Below are 22,234 nucleotides of genomic sequence, written 5' to 3' on the forward strand. Positions count from 1 at the left end.
ACATAAAATGTTCTTGAAAAAAGGTGAAAAAGGGTCTTCCGCTTAGAAAATGGACATAATTCATCCTCAAAAACAGAAACAACACAGAACACGCATACAGAAATGAAGTGGCACACTTCCAACAATGCATAAAACATCCACAATGCAAAATGATCATGCTCACACACATACACAGGAATACATTTGTTATTGCTTGTTATTGCTGTTCAGTTCGTTGCATTTTGATGTTCATGTTGTGTATTTCTTACTAAATATGTAATATAACTGTTAATTTCTGTTAATTTTTGTTCTGTTACAGTTAGTAACTGAAGTGTAGATTAAATTTGTGGAATTATAAGAAAATCAGATGTTTGAAATAAATGATAAACTCTAAAGACTTTTCTCTTGTTCAGGTTTGATTCTAATCATAATGTAACATAATTGAAAAAAAAATTCAGTGCAAAAAAAACTGCTAAACTTTGACAAAATTAATTAATTTTTATTGTTATAATTATGATTTCATAACATTAAGATACGAACCCAACTGAAAAATACTTGTGAAAAGATGTCTTTTAGTCAATCAAATAATAGCACATAGCAAATAGTGGAGCTCTGCAGCCATTTACTTTTTATTTTAAATCTGTATTTTCCAAAAGACGGGCAAAAATCTTACACTAAACCATGTAACATTATCCATGTTATCCCCACGAATGAAAGTTAGAAATGTGGGTCTTTTATAACATGTTTTTATATTTTACATAACCTGATTTTGTGTGAAAATCCATAAAAAAAAATATATATATTTTTAATTTATATACATTTAAAAAACATTATAAATACTCCAAAAACTGCACAGATGTTGAGTAAAAACATTGATAAACAGAGTAAAATAACATTTGTTCTAAAAAACAATTGTTTTGTTACAAAATTTAATTTTGTTGCCTGGGGTCTGTGGAGACCCCAGAGACCCTGAGTGTAATTCCCAAACGAAGACCATACGCGGGTTAAGCTAAAAAGTGTTTGGAAAATATTGCAAAATGTGGATATAAAAAAAATCATGTAGTTTAAGAGTGTAGGGAGACCATTACGTCATTCGCTGTGCTTCATGGGAGTTGGTGTGCGCATGCTTGTTGTGATTCTTTGATTGGTGGAGATTTCTTTGCAGTAACGTTTTTCACCTGAAATTCTACTGTCTACATGAATATTTAAAATAAGCTGAAATAATGCAGGCTGGTTTCTTCAACAAAAGCATATACAATCGATTAACAACCTTGTAGCTTAGAGAACTGTCTTTAATAGTTTAAGTTATAGTTAAAAATCCATTCGCCGATGCAGAAAATGAAAGGGATCCAACTGTTGCACTATATTCAACTTCCTGTGAGGTGATCAAGTCATGAATCGGAAGGGAGCCAATACTTTTAATTCAGAAATTTTCACATCTTGATTGACATATTTACATTTGGATTCAGTGAAACAGGCAGAAAACTTTCCCAACACATGGAATGACGAACTGTCCAGAAACTGAATTTATCTTCTACATTTTGCTATCTACATTTTTACATCGCCACCAGTATGATGAAGTACATAAGAAATCGAAATGTTCTCACATTCTGTAAATGTTTTCACTCTTTGTTGTTTCACAGGGTCAAGTGACATCATCTGTACTTTACACCGTGTCACCTGAAGCTTTACCAGTGCCACGTACACAACATGCCACTGGATTAAAGATAATCATACCATTGGGAATCGAAAGAGATTATTAATGGCATAAATAGACATTGTATCTGACCTATTTATATCCTCCACCTATCAGTGAAGAAATGTATTTTATCAAGACAAGTACGCCTAGAGTGACGGAGACATGGACAGCATAGACATAATGCATTCATATAATAATAATAAATATATTCCAAGCAAACCTTATGCTTTACACAATTATGTTTCTAATCTATAAATACAAGCTCATCTTAAAGATTGATACTATACTGTATATACAATTCCCTTTAAATATCGTTCAAGTGAACAGGTGACAAGGATGGTTTATGGGGTGCATGATGATTTATAGCAATCCATTTCCTTTTAAGCAGCAGGTTTCTTTTAATCTTTTTTGCCTTTATACCTGTACTCATCACCTCATGTCTTTGGTGTGCGGCACAGAAATCACACTTACAGTAGTGTCTTCAGTACATTACAATTTACCTCTTGCCATTTAAATAAGAGAATCTGTTTGGCACAATGGAAGTGTGGATGTTTGGTGAAGTTCAGGCATGTTCTGAGGAGGTGGTGTTCACACCTCCACATCCGGATCTGAACCCAACCCTTGCTTCTGCAAAGCGTCTTCCCTCTTCATCTTTGGCTTCTCAGTTCGGGTGTGCCACACCAGCACCTGAGCAAGAGGAAAACCATTTCAATAGTAAATAAAGGAATAGTTGACCCGAAAAAACTTCATTTACTCATCCTCATGCCATTCCAAAAAGGGTTGGGCAAAACTCTGAATTTAAGAATTAGCTCACTTTTCATTCATAAGTTGGAATTTAATTTAAATCCTCCACACAAGAACTGGAATTAGTGTAAATCAGGTCATGTGAAGCAGGTCATGGGATTCAGAAATTGAATTGAAATTTTAAAAGAATCCTACATTTATTTCTAAATGCACAAACCTGATTCCAACCAAAGAAAGTGGATCAAATCTCATTAGGTTCTTTGAAGTCACATGACTGACCATGATGTGGCAAGCAGTGTTGTTATTGTTACTATATATACACACTAGAACTATTTAAAAAAAATAATCTATAGAATCCAACTGTTGCACTATTATTCAACTTCCTGTGAGGTGACCAGCTCATGAATTGAAAGGGAGCCAATACTTACATTTTTGTTTATTTGAAATAAAGCTGAAATAAAATAATTTAAATATGATTAAAAATGTAAACTACATGAAAATTAGAAATGTGTCCTTGGCAACTAACAGAAATAAGTGTAAGTTGTTGAAGTGATAAAATTACCAATTTAAATAAAACAAACTAAAACAAATACATTAATACTAATAAAAATGACAAAAGCACATAAGTTAAAATAAAAATATAAAAATGAAAGCAAATTTAAAATAAAATTGAATATACTACAAAACATGAACAGCTATGGCAAATATTTTCTGTGCATGGAAAAGTGCTACTCTGACATTCATTTGCATATATAAATAGAAAATATGGGGTCGGAATGATATAATGACAAACGTTAAATTTTTTGGAGAACTCAATTTCAATCTCTGTTCCTGCATGAAAATGCAAACAAATTTATTTTAATTTGCAAATGTATAAGAGTTAATCAACAGAAAAAATAAAAGTCGTAAAATAAGCTCATGTTAATATGCCACAACGCTTGTTAATTACCAAACACTAGGTGCTGAATAAAGAATATACCTTGGAGCACAAGTCTGCTTTGGGTTCAAGGTCGTCCATAGTAACCATGCGTTGAAGGAAGCTACTTTCCAGGAAGCCGATCTGAGCATCCCCGTCAAACCGTGCTTCGGGATTGGTCATCACCAACCTCAGGGACACTGCAAAACCAGCCATGTCGATGGGGAAAGGACGATTGGGGCGCCAGCCAGTGTGGAAACGCACAACCTTCCCATCCTCCACCACAGGGCGCTCAAACTTCATCCCGCCCACCAGACCCACGGGCCACACAGAGACACGGTATGTGTACCGCATCTGAGGATGATAGGAAGGAGATTGTCTTTATCATATACTTTTTTCCCATTCACAAAGAAACAAATCAGGAGACCTTCTGTCCATAGACAAAAGACTATTTACAGACTCAACATGGTTTTGAGAAGGGTTGGTGTAATTGAGACAAAAGAAAACAACCGATACACCTTTTTACACCTGAAGCACAGCTCCACCTGGAGGTGTAACCAAGACTTGAGATGATCTCAAGTTCAGTTTTCATTGAAATTCTCAAAAACATTACAATATCTGGAACAAACTTCTACATTTAGAGAAGTTTTGCATCTAAATCAACCAATAAAAACTTAGTACCATTTTCTACATGTTAAAATAATACAATTAATTAGAAACGTCATTACAATCTTTGCACATGGAAGTACAGGAACTATGGTAATGATAAAATCATTTTAGTTCATTTTTTATTTAGGTAAAGGTAATTAATTTCTTTAAATATTTTTAATACTGTAAAGGAACTCATTGTAGAAAAAGTTTAGATTTTCCTACAAAACATGCGAAACCTAAGTTAATTTAAGTGTGTCCAAATATTTGACTGGTAGTAAAAAATACTGTTCAAAAGTTTGGGATTAGTAAGATTAAAAAAAAAAATATATATATATATTTTTAAAATGTTAGAACTTTATGTTCATCAAAAAAAAGTTAGTTGTAACACGCATGGTTTAATGGTTTAACACATTCCACACATGCCAGGATGACGAAACTTAGTGTATTTACAAGTTGCCATATCAACATTTAGAGAAATATTTGCACCAAAATAAAAAAATCTTTGGAAGATATAACTGAAAATGTATTTAACCATAGCAAAAGTACATTTCTAACTTAAGTTTATTTTTCATCTCTGTTTTTTGTGTTTATTTAAAATAAGACAAATCTGATATTATTGTAATCTTATATCTGTTATTTAACAGTTGAGATTGTTCTTTAATGCTGATCTAACCAGCAGAAGACATGAGCCACGGGTTAAATCCCAGTTGCGCAGGTGGGGTGAATAGTAACATGGTGTTACAACGAGCCCCATTAGAAATATGCTATTATATTCTATACTTTTGTGAATTATTTTGAGAAACCAATAGGGTGAATAATGACAGAATCAATATTCAGAAATGATTCATTATTATTATGTTTTAACTATGCTGTATAGCTGTATTTAGCGATGTGTTTGTTGTCAAAATAAAAATTTTTATATTTTTAATGATTAAATAAATGCCGTTCTTTTATTTTTGTTGACAAAATATTTTAGTTTGTCTTGGATATTTTTATGATTAGATCAGGTAACATTTTAAGTTGTCATTTGGTCATGTTACAATGTGCCCCTCAAATGTTACAATGTACCCCACCTATGGGGCATGTTGTCACATTTCACTTCTATTATTTTGGGGTAAATCAAGAAAAAAGTATACACTGTATTAATGAAACAACCATATAATTGCACTAGGTATGTGTGAAATTAATGTGGGGAAAAAGAAATACTCTGAACCCCAAGTGGATTTACACAAACTGAGACCGTCAAAAAGGGTTAGGTTGTGCCCCGCTCTCCCCTATTTTTAATTTTATTTTATTTTAACTGTAAAAAAAGAAAGAATAGGCAACATTATGCCAGGACGACTGTCCTTCCTTTGCTGTACCTGAAGTTGCTGCATTTTGGCTGCTGTCTGTAGATCATGCACAACCCGTATTCTTTCGGATGTTTCATATGCAAATGTTTTAACAGCGGCTAATGTTTAGGGTCCTTGTCACAACGAGACAAATCGGCATTGCAAATTGAACATGTAGTTTGACTTGAATCACCTTCGTTTGACTGAAAGTACTGCCAAACAACACACTTTCTGCTCACGAGTTCCATTTTCACTTTCTCACAGCCAACTGCATTCCAAACGGTCCACCTAGTAAACACCTTCCTGCGCGTAGTGCAAGCCTAGGGTTCAGTTTGGTGGGAAAAAATTCTAAGGTTCGGCAGAAACTGAACCCCGTCAAAAAGCCCAATATTCGTCCGAATCCTGGATTCGGTGCATTCCTAATATTTAGCCATTAAAAAACCTCACCTCTTCAAAAAGCTGCAGGCTGTATGTGTTGTCATCATCAGCAAAGTACACCACGGCCTCCTCGAGGGCAGCCGCTTCCTTTCCCTCAGCAGCAGCTCCCATCTCTCTGAGCCAGCGTAGACCCTCGTTCCTCTGCTCAGCACCCCGAGGCTTCAGCCAGCTGGGATCGCCTTCCTGAAGCTTCCTGTCCTTGGGGGTCAGCTTGTATAGATGGGTGTAGGTCAAGCCAGATGCAGCCAGGAAGTCTGTGACGAGCGGAGTGGGCTGAGGAGCGTCCTCCACCACGATCCAGTGGAGCTGAGGAACATGGAGCAAGGTTTGAGTCAAACGAGTCAGCTCAGCTTTCTGCACCAGTCTGGAGAGAGGATGAAGAGGGAGAAAGAGAGAGATTAAATTCTGTACAGTTTAGGGTAACTTTCCACAAACGATTTTTTATTCTTATCCACAAAACCTCCAATCTTCATTAAACCTCATTTTGGAGATATTTTAATGTCTAAAGGGCCATACAGAACGCATTTTTGCGTTTAAAAACATGAGGTGCAGGGAAGTGGAATGGAAAAAAAGCACAAGAGATGCGCTTTTTAAAAGTTTAACCTTTTGTAGTTTGCCATGTCATGCTCAAAACACTGTAAAAGACAAAAGATGCAAGTGCAACATCCATCTTGCACGTTTAGATAAAGAACAATGAAAAGTCTGTGCAGAAAGTGAGATGCAGGGTAGTGGAGTAAAAAAAACCGCAAGTTCTAGAGACATGTTATTTAAATGTTTAATTTCTTTTAACTTGAGCGCTATGTTTTTAAAATGCATGCGTCATGAGCGAGCTGTTGAAAAAGACATGAGACACAAGCGTGTGGACATGAGACACAAGTGGTCAAACACATCAGTCTAGAGCATGTTTACACAGAGATAAAATGGAAAAGCTGTGCAGCGCAATACAAAAACATGTTCTGTGTGAGCGGCCCTTAAGAATGTTCACCATTCAAAATATAACTACACAGTATTTGCATATTGCAAAGCTTAGAGACAATTCACACAGAATTCATTTTTGCAGTGAAAAATGAGAGCAGTGGAGCATGAACACTGACTCATTTCCATAATTGGCTCTTTTTAACAGTATGTTGCAAAAAAACGTCGGTTCTTGCAAATTCTTTACATCATGGCGTGAACATCATATAGTTGACTGTGTCATGCAATGGTAGTTTAGGATGTCTCTGATCTGGCATTTCAAATAGTAATGCCAAATTTAAACAGCAAAGGTGGCATAGAAGTGCTTCTGAAGTGGCATTTAGGTGTCTTTCCACAGACTGTTTAATACTTCTCAGAGGTGGCATTAATGCATTTAAAGGAGTAGTTCACTTTAAAATGAAAATTACCCCATGATTTACTCACCATCAAGACATCCTAGGTGTATATGACTTTCTTCTTTTTCTGATGAACACACCTTGAGTTATATTAATAAATATCCTGAAGTTTCCAAGCTTTATAATGGCATTGAACAGGGCCCACGAAAAAGTGCATCCATCCCTCATAAACGTACTCCACACGACTCTGGGGGGTTAATAAAGGCCTTCTGAAGCGAATCAATGGGTTTGTGTAAGAAAAATATCCATATTTAAAGCTGCACTATGTAACTTTTCCGTCCACTAGAGGTCGCCTGTTCAAAACAAAGGCATAGTTTGATGATGCCACGTTTGAGCGTAGAATCTTGGGACATGTGGTCTTCACCTCACAGCCGGTGGGAAAGAGTCAGGATAGGACTCAGGCAGAAATCATGTTCATGTATGCAATTATTAACATTACTGTAGTGAAGCAGAGCAGGACCGAGTGTTGTGAAGCTGAGCAAGGCCGCAGGAGTGATTGAAGTGCGGGACTGTTATTATGGCATAGTCGCCGACGGTACTTTTAATATGACACGGTTGCCGGCGCCACTTCCTCTTTTCCAGTCATGAGTATGAGGTAACGCAACTCTGTTTATCGTATTAGATATATCGGAGTGTGTTGAAAAGGAAGTTATGACATTCTCTCTGCGGCTGCTATGACACTTGTTCACACTGCAGTGAGTAAAAGCGTTTCTGCTAAATAAAACCGGAAACCGAGGGTAATGCAGATGACACAATCGACTCCCTCAAACGCATAGCTCACACGTCCCGTTCCTTGGTTAAAATAGCAATTTCTCCCGATTTACAAATAGTTGGAAACATTTGGGATATTGTAAGTTCTCAACTGAACAAAATATATAACACTGGCCTAGTGGTTTTTGGATATTTTACAGCAAAAATCTTACATAGTTCACCTTTAACACGTTATAAAGTAAAATATCTAGCTTCCGGCGGACCGCCTTCCGCATTCAAATTACGGAAAAAAACGTATGACGTCAGACTTAGCATAAGCGTTTTGAACTGCGAGAGGCGTTACAATATCTTCGTAAGTTGAATACGGAAGGTGGTCTGGCGGAAGCTAGATATTTTACTTTATAAAGTTTTAAATATGGCTATTTTCTTACACAAACCCATCAATTCGGCATTAGAAAGCTTGGAAACATCAGGATATTTTTTAATAACTCTGATTGTGTTCATCAGAAAGAAGAAAGTAATTAGGATGTCTTGAGGGTGAGTAAATCATGGGGTAATTTTCATTTTAAAGTGAACCACTCCTTTAAGGCATCTCTACACAGCTGAGTTATGGCTGGTCTGTGCCTGCTCAAAATTCTGTGTAAAGACGCAATGCAGCATAAAAGCCAGAATTATTCCTCTGGCCCACCTCAGCCCCCTAGTATAACAATATGCTGTTAAAATTGTTGTGTAAATGCATTTATCCCACCTCTGGCCAGCATTAAACAGTCTGACACCTAATTGCCTCTTCAGAAGCACTTCTGTGCCACCTTTGCAGTGTACATTTGACATTACACAGCAAAAAAAAGAGAAATTTAATACTAGGGGTTGAGGTGGGTCAGAGCAGGCATCATTTAGTCTGGCTTTTATCTGGTATTGCGTCTTTACACTGAATAGACCAGCCTTAACTGTAAAGAAGCCTTAACTTTAACACTTTTCTATTGATGCCTTGCAAGCTTTTCTATTTCCTTCAGTAAAACTAGCTGACATTATAAATGAATGACATTCTTGCATTATTGTACTCTTGAAACAGCTGCTTACATACCTTGCATATGTGGGTGTTATGACATATATTTTGGGCACATCAGTCTTCTTCAGTTCTGATGTTTTGATGTGTTCCTGCAGCTTCTGCAGCTCCGTTCGCAGATGAGAGATCTGCTGATCTTTAGACAAGCCATCATCTCTACAGTCACAGCGCTGACCTGCAGAGAAGAAGCATTGTCATGGTTAACAATGGATGATTAAAAGCTGAATGAACAAGGTAATGATGATAGTGATCCCTTACCCAACTGCATCAGCGCATAGATGAGTCCTAGCAGAGACACCATGAAGTACATGACAAACACAGTTTTGAGCTTCAGTCTCATCCTCATGATGACCCGCTGATGCTGAACTCAAGACTGATGGAGGGCGAAGAAACCGGTGATCAGGAAGACAACCCATGTGAATGCATCATAACAGCCACGACAACAGCTGTCGAAAGAAATAGAGATTGTTTGCAGCTTTTCTAATACTCCCAGTGCATACAGTGAAAATAAACCCAGATATCAATTTCAGTATATATGCATTTACGGTTACAACTAATGTATTTTCATATATTACACTCAATTACGTGTATTAACTTAAAGTTGAGAAGAATAAATCCTTTCCGGTCGCTTCATTTTGTGTATTACAGACAGCGTTATGCGTCTCTATGGATTCTAGTAAAGTGCAATATGCACACAGCGTTCCCATTCATCCACTGCGCAGTACCAACAACTTCCGCTTTGAATGTGTAACACGGTCAATGATCTCCTGAAGCATGGAAATAGAACATAGTTCCGCCCTCTAACTTTTGTTCCAAGGACGTTAAAAAAATAATTTAATCCTCACTACAAGAAATACTACAAAGAAGTAGCGACTATTTTAGTCTATTATGACTATTATTTTAGACTATTATGACTGGTTGTGAAAAATGTTAAAAGGTAAAACCTTTCAAACACGGACCTCTGGTTTCACAGACAGGGTTTAGATTATGCCAGGATTAGGCCTCAGTTCAGTTAGGGCAGGGGTGTCCAAATTCGGTCCTGGAGGGCCACTGTCCTGCAGAGTTTAGCTCTTACTTGCCTCAACACCTGTCTGGAAGTTTCTAGTATACCTAATAAGACCTTGATTAGCTGGTTCAGGTGTGTTTAATTGGGGTTGGAGCTAAACTTTGCAGGACAGTGGCCCTCCAGGATCAGGATTGGACACCCCTGAGTTAGGGCATTTAAGTACCTTTTATAAATGGGATTTGGGGAAAGAAAAAGAAAAAAGCAGTACTGGTGTGGATCTTGATGCAAAACAATGACAGTGACATATTTTAAGATATATCAGTGCAAGTTTCAGTTAAAACAGCTCAAACATGCATTTTAGTCTAGTTTTGTCTGTGAAACCGGGGGATAGAGTATTTCATCATTTGTTTATCAACTATGAATATACTCATTTTGAAATGCCATTGTAGTGATTAATAGATATCCAAGGGACTAACTTAGCTGATTAAATTTCTATTTAATAATAAAATACTCTTAAGCATTTGTTGCTTATTCTGGCTGAAAGATCTTACATCTTTTATGTCTATCAGAAGGTAGTGTTGTGCTGTCTGAATTATTCCATTGTTTTCCAAACAATAATTTCATAATACTGAAATGTGTGATTATTATGTACATTGTATAATCCATACTATAAATTAATTAATTTACAAATCAAAATAAATCAATACTTCTATTCAGCAAGGATGCATTGATCAAAAGCAGTGTTGGGGGTAACGCATTACAAGTAAATTGAGTTACGTAATCAGATTACTTTTTCAAGTAACTAGTAAAGTGACGCATTACTTTTAAAATTTACAACAAAATATCTGAGTTACTTTTTCACATTTATTTGACTGACAGCTCTCCTGTCCCCATGTTGAGAAAAATCAAGAGTAAGTGCAGAGGCGTTGTGTGTGAACATGATGGATATTGTAGTTCTAGACTAAATGTGAGCATTTATGGATCTCACTTGCACATTAAAGATTTAGTACTCCTCAAAATTAATAAAATCAAACCTCCAACAATAAAATGTTAAATAAAACATTTTTTTATGTATTTAATCTACCTTGACCAATGTCTTGCTGCTGACCTTTGATGATTAAATTAAACATTGAGCAATAATTACTAGATTTTTTGTTTTTATTGGTAAAACTATTTTCTCCTGCTTCCTATTCTTCCCTTATCCAGAATGGCAGCACTAAGTAACTCAATTAGTTACTTTTTAAGGGAGTAACGCAATATTGAAATGCATTACTTTTCAAAGTAACTTTCCCCAACACTGATCAAAAGTGACAGGACTTTTACATTGTTAAAAACTCTTTTGTCAATAAATGCTGTTCTTTTGAAATTTCTATTCATCCAAGAATCCTGAATATAAAATTATTAAGGAGAACAACGTAATATTGATGAATGAGCACCAAATTGGAGTATTAGAAGGATCATGATTCACGTGACACTGAAAAATGGCTGCTAAAAATTAATATAATAGACTAAATGGAATTTTATTTTAAAGGATACATTTCAAAATATTACGGTTTTATTGTACTTATCAAATAAAATGAAGCCTTGGTGAGCATAAGCGACTTTTTCCCAAAAAAACTCAAACAAAATTGGTAAATCTTTCTCAAATCCATTATATAAATATATATTTTAATTTCTTGAAAGGTCTGTACAAATGTAAATAGTGCCATTGACATTCCTTAACCAACCTTTCCTTAAAATAAATAACATTATGAGGATGCCATTCTCTCTTCATTGTGAAGTTCAAAGGACTCGGACAACAAAGCAGCCTTTCTTAATAAAACTGAGGGTGCAGATTTTATTATCAGTGTCACGACATGATTCACAGTGGAGTTTTTCCACCTACTAAAATCAACAGTTCAGAACAGCTTATTTAAGATACATTTGAAACAGTAAAACCAATCAGTCCACTAAATATCAAGAAGTCAAACAAGATTCCTTTATTTGTTGCATACAAATCAAACGCATAACAAAGCTGGAATGACCTTTCGTTTCAGTTCAACAGGAGAGCACAAGACAGGAACACTCATATCTCAAACTGTTTTTAACTTTTGTACATCAGTTTCCAATGTCTTTAAAGGCAAATAAAATGTACATGGAAAACAGATTATATACAGTGAAGAAAAATGGAAATATACAGTAATGACATGATAAAAGAATGTTATGATAAAAAAGTAAAATGAAAATATTTCTACCATAGCTAACATGCCAACCCCTTTATCAAATCAAACATCAAAATAATCATCATCCATCAGTTCCATAATATAGCAGTTATAAAACATTTTGTTGAATGACCTGAGACAGTCTAAGTGATTACAAATTATAAACAGTACAGATCGCAGTTTTCATATTTTTGAAGTGAGAAGCAAACTTCTGCTTTTAGTTAAAATACATTTACCCTGAAAAGTGATATAGAGGAAAAATGGCTGTAATAACCACTGTGACCAAGACCTGCATTCACTCTGGTAAAAAAACAAAAAAAAAACAACACGTTCTGGAAAAAAAGCAGGCTTTTTTTTGGATGAGCCTCACCATGCTGATACCTGAGGTGAGAAGTTACATTTGGTTCACAGTGGCTTTTACTGCCATTTTTTTTGTCATTCAAACCTTTATGAAACTGAGAACAGCATACTATCGCTTATGTGAAATGCTGGATGAGCTTTTTTAAGTTAAAAACCAAGAGCAAGCATAGACGGGGGTTTCATTGATGATCATGGGCAGGAGAGTCTGTTTTAAGGGCTTTCTAAGAGGGGATTGCGGGTGATGGAGCAGGGTAGGGAATGAGGATGAGGAAGCTCTGAAAGAACACAGGAAGGCTTGCTCTTAATGGCAGCAGCCCCCACAGTGGCCGCCTCCATGCGCATGCCCCGACGCCTCGCCATATTTTGTTCTCCGGCTCAGAATCTCATAGGAGCAATCTTCTCCACAGCAACCGGACATACTGGGTGACGTTTCGTCAATCTCAAACCTGAAAGAAAGGCGGCGGCCATTGGTGAATTCATATTTCAACACTGAATAAGCATAGCAGGGTTTTTTTTTCATTAGTTGGCTAGGCAGTTGTTGCTATGGCAACTGCTATCATCCAGTGTTTGGTCAATCATAGAGGCCTGTATAAAAATCTGTATTCAGAGGAGGAAGAGGAATTTCATATAGTGAGGAAGTGTTGAATGTGTATTAGTACAGAAGGATGGGACTTACTGTAAAGCCTCCCTAAAGAACTGGTAAGCACCATGATTGTGTTTAAATACAGTCAGCATGACCTTTTTCATTTGCGTGCTGAGGAAAGAGAGTGAATCATGAGTTCGGGCAAATGTACTACACAGGAATAAAAATTATTGGAGTGCTGTTTGTTGTGGTACCTGTTGGCGATAAGCTGAAGGATTTGGATGAGAAATTTCCCCAGGCCTTTCCGTCTGACTTTACTCTCCAATTGAACTTCATAACTGAAGAAATATTATCAGAATCAGTCAGATACAAAAAACAATCTCTTATATGACTCAAAGAATCAATGAAGTAACACATTGCAAAAATAACAAACGACACAGACGCCCTCCCACACACTCACACAAACAATATGTGCAACGATAAATGAACAGACAGACATGAACAATACATCAATAAGTTGATAATTGGGGACAATAACTGATCAATATAATATTTTGTCGTTGTGTTAAATCAAACAAAACTAAAATCAATCATTTTAAATGCTACATGTTAATTTAGGTATAAAAACGATAATATACTGTGTCAAAAATATAATTTTTCAGATCTTTTTTTTTTATACTAAATTAGTGTTTGCACCTGGTATTAAGAAGCGTTTTCATTAATCCGATCACAAGTGGATAATACTAAATATAGGTGGGGTCTAAAACGTTTTGAGCTTGTCCAATTCCAGAGGAAGTCAAAAATGCATTTGACCAGATTGCTTTTGTAGTGTAGACGCTCACATTTGATTAGGGGTGACCCCGAATAGTCGAAGATTCGATGCATCGATATCCGGAGCCTGATTCGACCACCGATCTCACAGTTGAATCTTTGTGGGTGTTATGAAACGACGATCATACCATTTTGGCAATATGGGGGGTGATCAATGTCTAATTTCACACATAACTACTCGTTTTGTACGATTATATTAAGTTATATACAGCCTTTAATTATGATGCTGTAAAAAAGAAAAAACGTGAAAAGAAGCGTTCAATAAATATTTTGTGTGTGTGTGTGTGTGTGTAAATCCAACCACCCCTGTGACAGATTTTGAGTTTCACTTTCCCTGATCTGTGACAGACGAGGCGCATCTTGGCGGCAGGGAATACTTAACAATGTCTGGAATAAGAAACTCTAAAGTGTGGATGCACTTTGAAATGGTAAAAGATGTGCCAGTTGTGCCAACAGCTCATGTATTAGCACTCATCAACAACAAACATGGCTTTCCACTTAAAACGGGCAAATTTAAGAACACACTGCAGCCGGCCAACGTTAACAAGTTGGTTTTCCCCACACACAATTCGAAAAGACTCAAACGCACACAAGCAGAGTGAAAGAATGGATTTTTTTTTCGATCGGGTGGGGTACAAATGTTTTCAAACATTTCAGCCGTTTCTAATTTTAATTTGCTGTGAACATGTTTAGCTAAAAAAAACTGCCAGTTTAGCGTTTATTGTTGCTTCGGCAGTTAAAAAGAGAAATTTCACAATTCTGGCAAAACTTTCGTTGTTTTAATCATTTATTTATTTTTATTTTATTTATTGATCACTCAGGGTTACTTAATTTAACTGTGGCTTGTGTTTTTTTATGTATATTATGTTCCCCTGCACTTTGGCATTTTACACACATTTATTATGCTCCCTGTGACTTGATTCTGACTTTATTTCGTTTTTATTTATTTTTTATTATTAGAAATGTATATTCTGTTCTAATTTAATTCTGTAAATAAATGAATTTGTATTGTTTTTCGTTGTCTCGATGTTGCGCTGCACTGAAAGCATGCTGGCACAGCAATTTTGCCGATTTAATTTAATTTAGCAAAATGTGAAATGCAAATGTCTGCAGTCAGTGTGTTCTTTTCCTCTCTAGGCAGGTTTTTTTTTTTTTGGTTTATTTATCAAAATGTGCTTTTATATATTTGTGTGATGTTCTGTATTTCGATCGCGGCTTTAAAATTCCATAAAGTGCGTATCATATGAACAAGAAAAACGGCGTACCATGCACGCCAAAACTCATTTTGCCGTATACATTCCACGAGATTGCACACTCGTATTATTTATACGCATTTTCGTGAGATCGGGCTCGATGATTCGACTATCAGTCGACTATAGAAAGATTCGACAATTCTGATTCGAATATGTAAATCATTAGTCGGGGACATCCCTACATTTGATTAAAACAACAACAAAAAACCCTCTAATATCAGCCAATCACATACATAGTACTACAACATGGTGCATTCTGAGGGGCCGTTTACACAGCACCGTTTTCAACTAAAAACTTTTTTGGCCGTTCATTTACATGACAACACTGTTTTGGGGGCCTGAAAATGCAAACTTTTGTTATTGTGTCCCTGTAAACAACAAAAACACAAATTTGTGAAAACTTGCACATGCGCATTGGGTGTTAAAGGGATATTTAACTTAAATGAAAATTAGCCAATGATTTACTCACCCTCAAGTCATCCTAGGTGTATATGACATTCTTCTTTTAGACGAATACAATCGGAGTTACATTTAAAAAAAAAGTCCTTGCTCTTTTAAGCTTTATAACGGCATTGAATGGCTGTTTCTGTTTTGAAGTCCATAAAAGTGCTCCACATGGCTCTGGCGGGTTAATAAAGGCCTTCTGAAGCGAAGTGACACGTTTGTGTGAGAAAATTATCCAAACTTCACAAACTGTAATCTCGAAATTCCACTGACGTACGCGCGTTCACGAGAGACTGGTGTTCCAGCGCATGACGCTCCGGTGAGAATGTGCTAGTTCTCGCGAGAAGCAAGTTGTTTTGCTCAATCCTCCATGCTTCCGTGTTCGTCACCTGAACTTGCGCTACGCATCCTACTTTGGAACGCCAGTTACTTGTGAATGCACGTACGACAGTTTTAAATATGGATATTTTTCTTACACAAACGCTTTGCTTCAGAAGGCATTTATTAACCCCCCAGAGCCGTGTGGAGCACTTTTATGATGGATAGATGCACTTTTATATACTTTTAACCAGAAACATTCACTGTTTATTTACAAAGTGACATCGCTAACTACTGGCCTGTCAGCATAATACAGTGTTTTTAATCATGAACAGGGATGTTTTTGACAATGTTGTCTGTGCGCGAAGGATTTAGTACATTGTTGTCGTGTAAATGTACCCTTAATAAACCAACAGATTTTTATTAATCCTCAAAGAGAAATTCATAGCCGTCCTGTGTGATCAGTAATAATTAAAGCAACATTACCAGTATAAAACCTCATCTCCACACTCCACATCGAATCGAAAGTGTGAAAAAGCTAAAGGCGTGGAGTCAGCGTCAAGGGCCAGGAGATACCATGCTCTCTCGTCCTTCATCTCCTCCCTTTTCTCTCTCTCCTTCCATCCCCACTCACTCTGTTCATATCTGTCAAAACAACGCAACAACAATTAACATTTCACACATGCAGCGCATGCACAACACTCAGTTTTATGGGTCAATGACATGACCGAATTCATTATTTTCCTAAAAATAATTTTAATAAATACATGTCATATATCAAATTGACCCATGATATTTCATTTATAAGAAACCCTTTTAATGTTTTGTAAATTCAATTGACTTTGAGTTGTGGTGTTTGAAGGACCAAAAATGTCAGATGGTGCGACCGCCCGAAAGTACAAGCAGAAAACAAAACTGCAATAAAAAGGTTCATTTTCTCAGTAAAATTCTAAATAGAATAGTTTGGCATGATTTTATGTTAAATTCCTTATAAATGAGGGAAAATAGAGTATCAGTCCCATTTCAAAACTAGTCTATTACTTTAAAAAAACCTTTAGTCCGAAAAATGCACTTCTCCAAATGTCAGGGAGGGCGACCGACATAAAAATGCCATTTTATGCAATGTTACTTTAAGAAAACCATGTGACAGCATGTGGCATCACACAGAAGACCCCAGAGGACCCCTTTGACACAGTAACATTGTTAGTCACCCTCCCATAAATATTAGATAATTTGACATTTTGAGTAATGATGAGATTGATTCAACTTGTCATGGTGGTATGTATGACCCCTGGAAAATTTTGAAAATGTGCTGTTATTATAAAAATGTTTATTTGATTTAAAAACAATTGTATGTATAACCTTGAGCATATGGTCAAACATTTGTATAGGTGTCCAAGTTAATGGCTGTTAGATTTGAATTGAGTCTGAAATGTCAGGTGGTGCAACCAGCAAATTTACATTTAAAAGTATAATTTCCCAAAGCAATTGCAAAATGAAGTAAGAATGTATACAATGTTATATATAGAATGTTATATAATGTATACAAATAATTTTTACAGTTAAAAACAAAACATAAAACTCCTTATGGAAAATTGGGTGTTTGAACACAAACACAGAACTCTGTTTATATGAATTGGACTAAAAGGGCAATACATAAAGAAATGGAAAATATATGCATTTTAGACACTACAATGATTCATATCTACATGTTTTCAGTAGTGCTAAGTACATTAAATGTATATTATTTAAAATGAATATATGGTCGCACCACCTGACATTTTCTGGGTGGTAAAATCAGAAATCTTGTTTAATAATGAACTAATGCTGTCTTAATAGCTGTAAAACCAATATGAATCAACACCATACATTTTTTGGACATAAAAATGCATTTTAAAACTGTTTTGCTTAAAGTTATTTTATTTATTTTTATCTTAAAAACCTTATTTGTTATTGACCCTTATATACTTGTTAACAGGGACATTTCTCAACGAACTGAATGTTAATGGAACACAAAAAGCGAAGAGGTATCCATTAAGACGCTATACGGGAAAGCTCAAGATGCCAGACACTAAAAATTTGACAATTAAAACAACATAAACTTCTAAGGCAGTAACAATATGGGATGTTGGATTACCCCACATGTTGACTTGCTCAATACCTACAGCGTCTGCATGTTGGCTCTAGTCAACTCATAGGCCCACTCCACTGTATCTGGACTCAATGCAGATACCCGTTTACACTCAATCAGCAGGTTTAGCCTGTGACCGATTCAGACATTCACAATATTAGTAAAGCATTTTAAAAAGATTAAATGATTTTAGTTCACCAGTTTACAGGCAGACACATCTGGCAAAGGAGAAAACAAAGATAACATACCCATTTCTGTCATACTTTTTGAACACTGGCATGGCAGACAAGGGATCTTCAAGCTGTTAAAATAAATATGGGAAACACATTGCGTTAATATTTCTCCATTACAAGAGCCTAAACAAACATTTAGCAAAAATCCACATATATTTTGAAAATGTTTCTTTCAGATGTTCTCAATAAGTCCTACCTTGTTAGCTGCCTCCACTTTAGCACACACTGCATCCATAGCTGCCCGTTCTTCAAGTCGTCTTTGCTTTTTCTCCTTTGCCCGGTTTGATTTTCTCTAAATAACGGAAATACATTCTGTCAAACACCAACCTCAGATAAATCCGGAACAAAACAGTCTGAAAAATTCATACTTTACATTACAACAAATCTGGGAAAGTTCAGAATAAATACAAACAGACATCTGATAAGGTTTTTAATTATGTCTAGAGCGCAGGGTGGTTGATGGTCGGAAAAATATGAATATACATATAGTGAGTTCTAAAATGAACTGAAAATAATGACACTTATTTTCTGTAGTTTCTTTACAGCTGAAATTGAAGTCATTTTAATAATTGATTGATTTTTGCAACATTAAAGGTTTGGTTCACCCCAAAAAATAATTCTGTCATTAATTACATTACCTTAATGAAATTCCAAAACCGTGAGTTTTTCGTTCATCTTCTGGAACCTTTGATGAAATCTGAGAGCTTTCTGTTGCTCCATAGACAGCTACGCAACTGACACTTCAAAAAAGTTAATAAAGAGATTGTAAAACTTATTCATATGAATTGAGTGGTTTAGTCCAAAATTTCTGGAGACTAATTTGCTTTATATGATAAAAATATTGAATTTAAGCTTTTTTTCCAATTTAAACATTGATCAGCAAACTTAAAAAGAAACCGAACCTGCTTGACGCACAAGAACAAACCTCATCGGTTCTTGAAGAAGCTCAAACTGTGTGTAACACGAGAATGAAGCATCAATGGTTCTGGCACATCAAGCGGACATGCTTGATCTTCCATTTACCATAACTAATGTGCGAGTAGATTGAATGCTTATATGTGAATAAAAGCTTAAATTCAATCTGTTCAAAGTGTCAGTTGCATAGTGGTCTATGGATGGACAGAAATCGCTCAGATTTCATCAAAAATCATAATTTCATCATTTGTTTTCCGAAGATGAACGAAAGTCTTACGGGTTCTGAACGACACGAGGGTGATTAATTAATGAAAGAGTTAACATTTTTGGGTGAACTAACCCTTTAACACTGTTATTTTCCTGTTATTACATTGAAGCTGTTTTGAAAGACTATTACATAAAGCACTGTACAAACAACGCGACTTGACTCAAAATTTGAGACATTGATAAATCTGGGATATTTTAGGCTTTTTGAAAAACTTAAAACATAATATGATATTAAATGAAGACTAAATGGATCATTAATCAAATCAAGTACATTTTGTACAGACGTTTTGACAGATGTTCTTGCTTCCATCGAAGCACAAGATGCTCTCAAAATGTTATTTTAAATTTGACAACACAAAAAAAATGTTGAATCAAATGCTTATTTTACCATATTTACCAATTCATAAATAATATTAGCTAGCAAGTCACAATAATTATTGCCCAAACATCAAGCTGAAAATCTCAAAATGGCAAAACACTGTCGTACTATCCAGGGCGGCATTTCCCATAAGCATTGCAAGCCTGCAATTCTCACCAATGGTCTCGGACCAATTTAGGCTTACAATGCTTTTGGGAAACGCAGCCCAGGTCAATAGGCATCCATCACAAGCAAGCAAAAACACATCCCATAAAAAAAATAATGATTGCATTTGCTTCTATCCACATGTGACTTCATGGAAGTAAGAGACACATTTGTGGACATCATAGGATAGTGGTATTTCTGTAAACGTGAGGATTTAAAGCCTGTTTTTAAGAATTACCATCTATATTATTAACAGGAGCACATATCTAGTTTGAGGCGCAGAAAGTAAGCTTTTCTTTAGCCCAAGGTATAGTAATGGCAAGAGAAGCAGGAAACAGGTGCTGAGAACACAAAGCACGTGGAGATGAACGTGGTTATTAATAGTTTTCTATGGGCTTGTCGATGGCGGGCTCTGTCTGTACATAAGGTTCACTAGGGCCAGTGCAAGACATAAATGTATCGTTCAAACCCGAGAGACTGAGCACTGGCGCTGTCGTGAAGGGTTTGATCTCGCAGTGGCTGCTGGCATCATGCTAATTACAAGCCTGTGTGAGGAGCTCAGACACACGGTTCACCCTTAACACTCATATCTGACCAGCTCCTCGTATGACTGTGATGCATCGACTGTTGGAAACTGATAATACAGGCAGTTTGATGAAAACAGCAACAGTTTGCCGTGTTAAATGTATCAGTGTTATTGTGCTTAGTGTTAAAGAAATGGCGCAGTCGACGAGGCACCTGAAATGAACCAGAAACCATTGGAGGTGGACGTTTGTGTACTTAGATGGACACTGCGAGAATCTATTCGGGACCTGAGCATCTTTAAACCACCAAATTCTCCCCACCATCACCCCTCGTTATTCATGAGCTCCGCGTTTACCTCCAGCACACACACACACACACGCATACACATACACTCTTTCCGGGGATCATGATTTGCTTCCATCAGTCTTTGTTCAAACTGCCGCACGCATTTATCAAAACCCAAGAAAGAGCAAAGCTAACAACATACAACATGGACATACAAACTCACCCCCATTGTGCAGATTTTATACGACCACCTTGGCGCGACTATTGCACTCTAAAACGCTTTAAAGAAGTTAGAGATCTGAAGATGAGATGTGGTCTGTGGTAAAGAATGTTAAAAATGCTAACGAGCGAGCTAGTCTGATATAATACAAGAGCTCGCAGGGCTGGCAGCTTGAAAAACAATCTATAAAGGAACTAGCGACGGCTGTTCGCTTTTATTTTTTTTCCTGCCAGATTCGCGCCAAGAAGCGGGGACGAAATTTCCGCGCTCTACTCTCCCTTTCTTTATCTCCTTCTCCTTTCCTCCCTCCCTCTCTTCACTCTTTTCTTTCCCTCTCAGCAGCACTGGGCATTAGCCGCTGAGTCTTGGGGAAATGACGACATAGGGTTTGGGGTTAAGGGTCAAGCTCTCTCCACATGCTTCCTCATGTTGAAAGGTATTTAGAGTAACCAAGAGCTGTAAAGATAAATTGATGTAGATGGCAGGTAATTGATATAAATAGCTGTTTTGTTTGATGGGTATCGTGAATTCTGTTTTGTTGTGTGCAACCTAAATGTGTAACATTCTTTCAAAAAAAATGAGGGGATAGAGCTGGATAAAAAAATTAAATGAATATTGCGCACACATTATATATTAAAAGTTGTTTTAAAATCACATTTGTATGTTATAATATTTTTGTTTATTTTCAATCACATCAGAAAGAAAGCATTCTGAATAAGCTCTTGAGAAACTGCCATAGTTATGTGACATCTTGTCTTCCCCAGTGAAAATGTTTTACCGAAATATATTTATTTTATGCCAAGTACACTACAGATACATTTACATATTATGGGCTTGATATAAATACCATACAATTGTACTTTCAGGATACTAAATTGGTATACTTAAAGTCTGCTAAATTGAAACAACGACTTTTGTACTTAATGCACGTTAGTTATCCAGAAATAGTGCTGAGGTCCAACTAAAGATGTAAGTGGCAAAGTGGAACTATTGCAAGTCTAGTTTAGGTACACTTTAAATATCTTGTATTTAAAGACTGACATTATACAGAGATCATACTACACTTACTAATAGTGATATTAAAACACATTTTAGGATTAATATATAAAAAAAATGCATTTTGCAATAAAGAAGTACTCCAATTAAACTTTAATTGTAATAATTATATCAGTAAGCCTCAAGCATTATGTCAGTAAATGTGTTAATGGATTTGTAGTACACTTAGTATGAAATA

At 36.1% G+C, this 22,234-nt stretch overlaps 2 protein-coding genes across 4 annotated transcripts; both read right to left on the reverse strand.

Moving 5' to 3' along the window:
- Nucleotides 1–1,254: 1,254 nt before the first annotated feature.
- Nucleotides 1,255–9,654, reverse strand: b3gat3 (beta-1,3-glucuronyltransferase 3 (glucuronosyltransferase I)). Of its 2 annotated transcripts, none has more exons than XM_079842678.1 (6): nucleotides 9,501–9,654; nucleotides 9,164–9,351; nucleotides 8,924–9,080; nucleotides 5,768–6,122; nucleotides 3,402–3,692; nucleotides 1,255–2,365 (listed from the first exon to the last, which is right to left on the reverse strand). In XM_079842678.1, the coding sequence occupies exons 2-6, from the start codon at nucleotides 9,249–9,251 to the stop codon at nucleotides 2,267–2,269; spliced, it is 990 nt and encodes a 329-aa protein (XP_079698804.1). In that variant the 5' UTR covers nucleotides 9,252–9,351; nucleotides 9,501–9,654; the 3' UTR covers nucleotides 1,255–2,266. The 2 variants fall into 2 exon arrangements, with proteins under 2 accessions (XP_079698804.1, XP_079698805.1); XM_079842679.1 differs by having other exon boundaries at nucleotides 9,491–9,646.
- Nucleotides 9,655–11,717: 2,063 nt separating this feature from the next.
- On the reverse strand, nucleotides 11,718–21,375 carry naa40 (N-alpha-acetyltransferase 40, NatD catalytic subunit). Of its 2 annotated transcripts, XM_079808522.1 has the most exons (8): nucleotides 21,004–21,375; nucleotides 18,462–18,557; nucleotides 18,281–18,333; nucleotides 18,067–18,162; nucleotides 16,388–16,546; nucleotides 13,310–13,393; nucleotides 13,149–13,226; nucleotides 11,718–12,918 (listed from the first exon to the last, which is right to left on the reverse strand). In XM_079808522.1, the coding sequence occupies exons 1-8, from the start codon at nucleotides 21,007–21,009 to the stop codon at nucleotides 12,774–12,776; spliced, it is 717 nt and encodes a 238-aa protein (XP_079664648.1). In that variant the 5' UTR covers nucleotides 21,010–21,375; the 3' UTR covers nucleotides 11,718–12,773. The 2 variants fall into 2 exon arrangements, with proteins under 2 accessions (XP_079664648.1, XP_079664649.1); XM_079808523.1 differs by lacking the exon at nucleotides 18,067–18,162 and having other exon boundaries at nucleotides 11,727–12,918.
- Nucleotides 21,376–22,234: the final 859 nt, after the last annotated feature.

This window comes from Gobio gobio, assembly GCF_949357685.1.
Source record: "Gobio gobio genome assembly, chromosome: 2".
Classification (NCBI taxonomy): Eukaryota; Metazoa; Chordata; class Actinopteri; order Cypriniformes; family Gobionidae; genus Gobio; species Gobio gobio.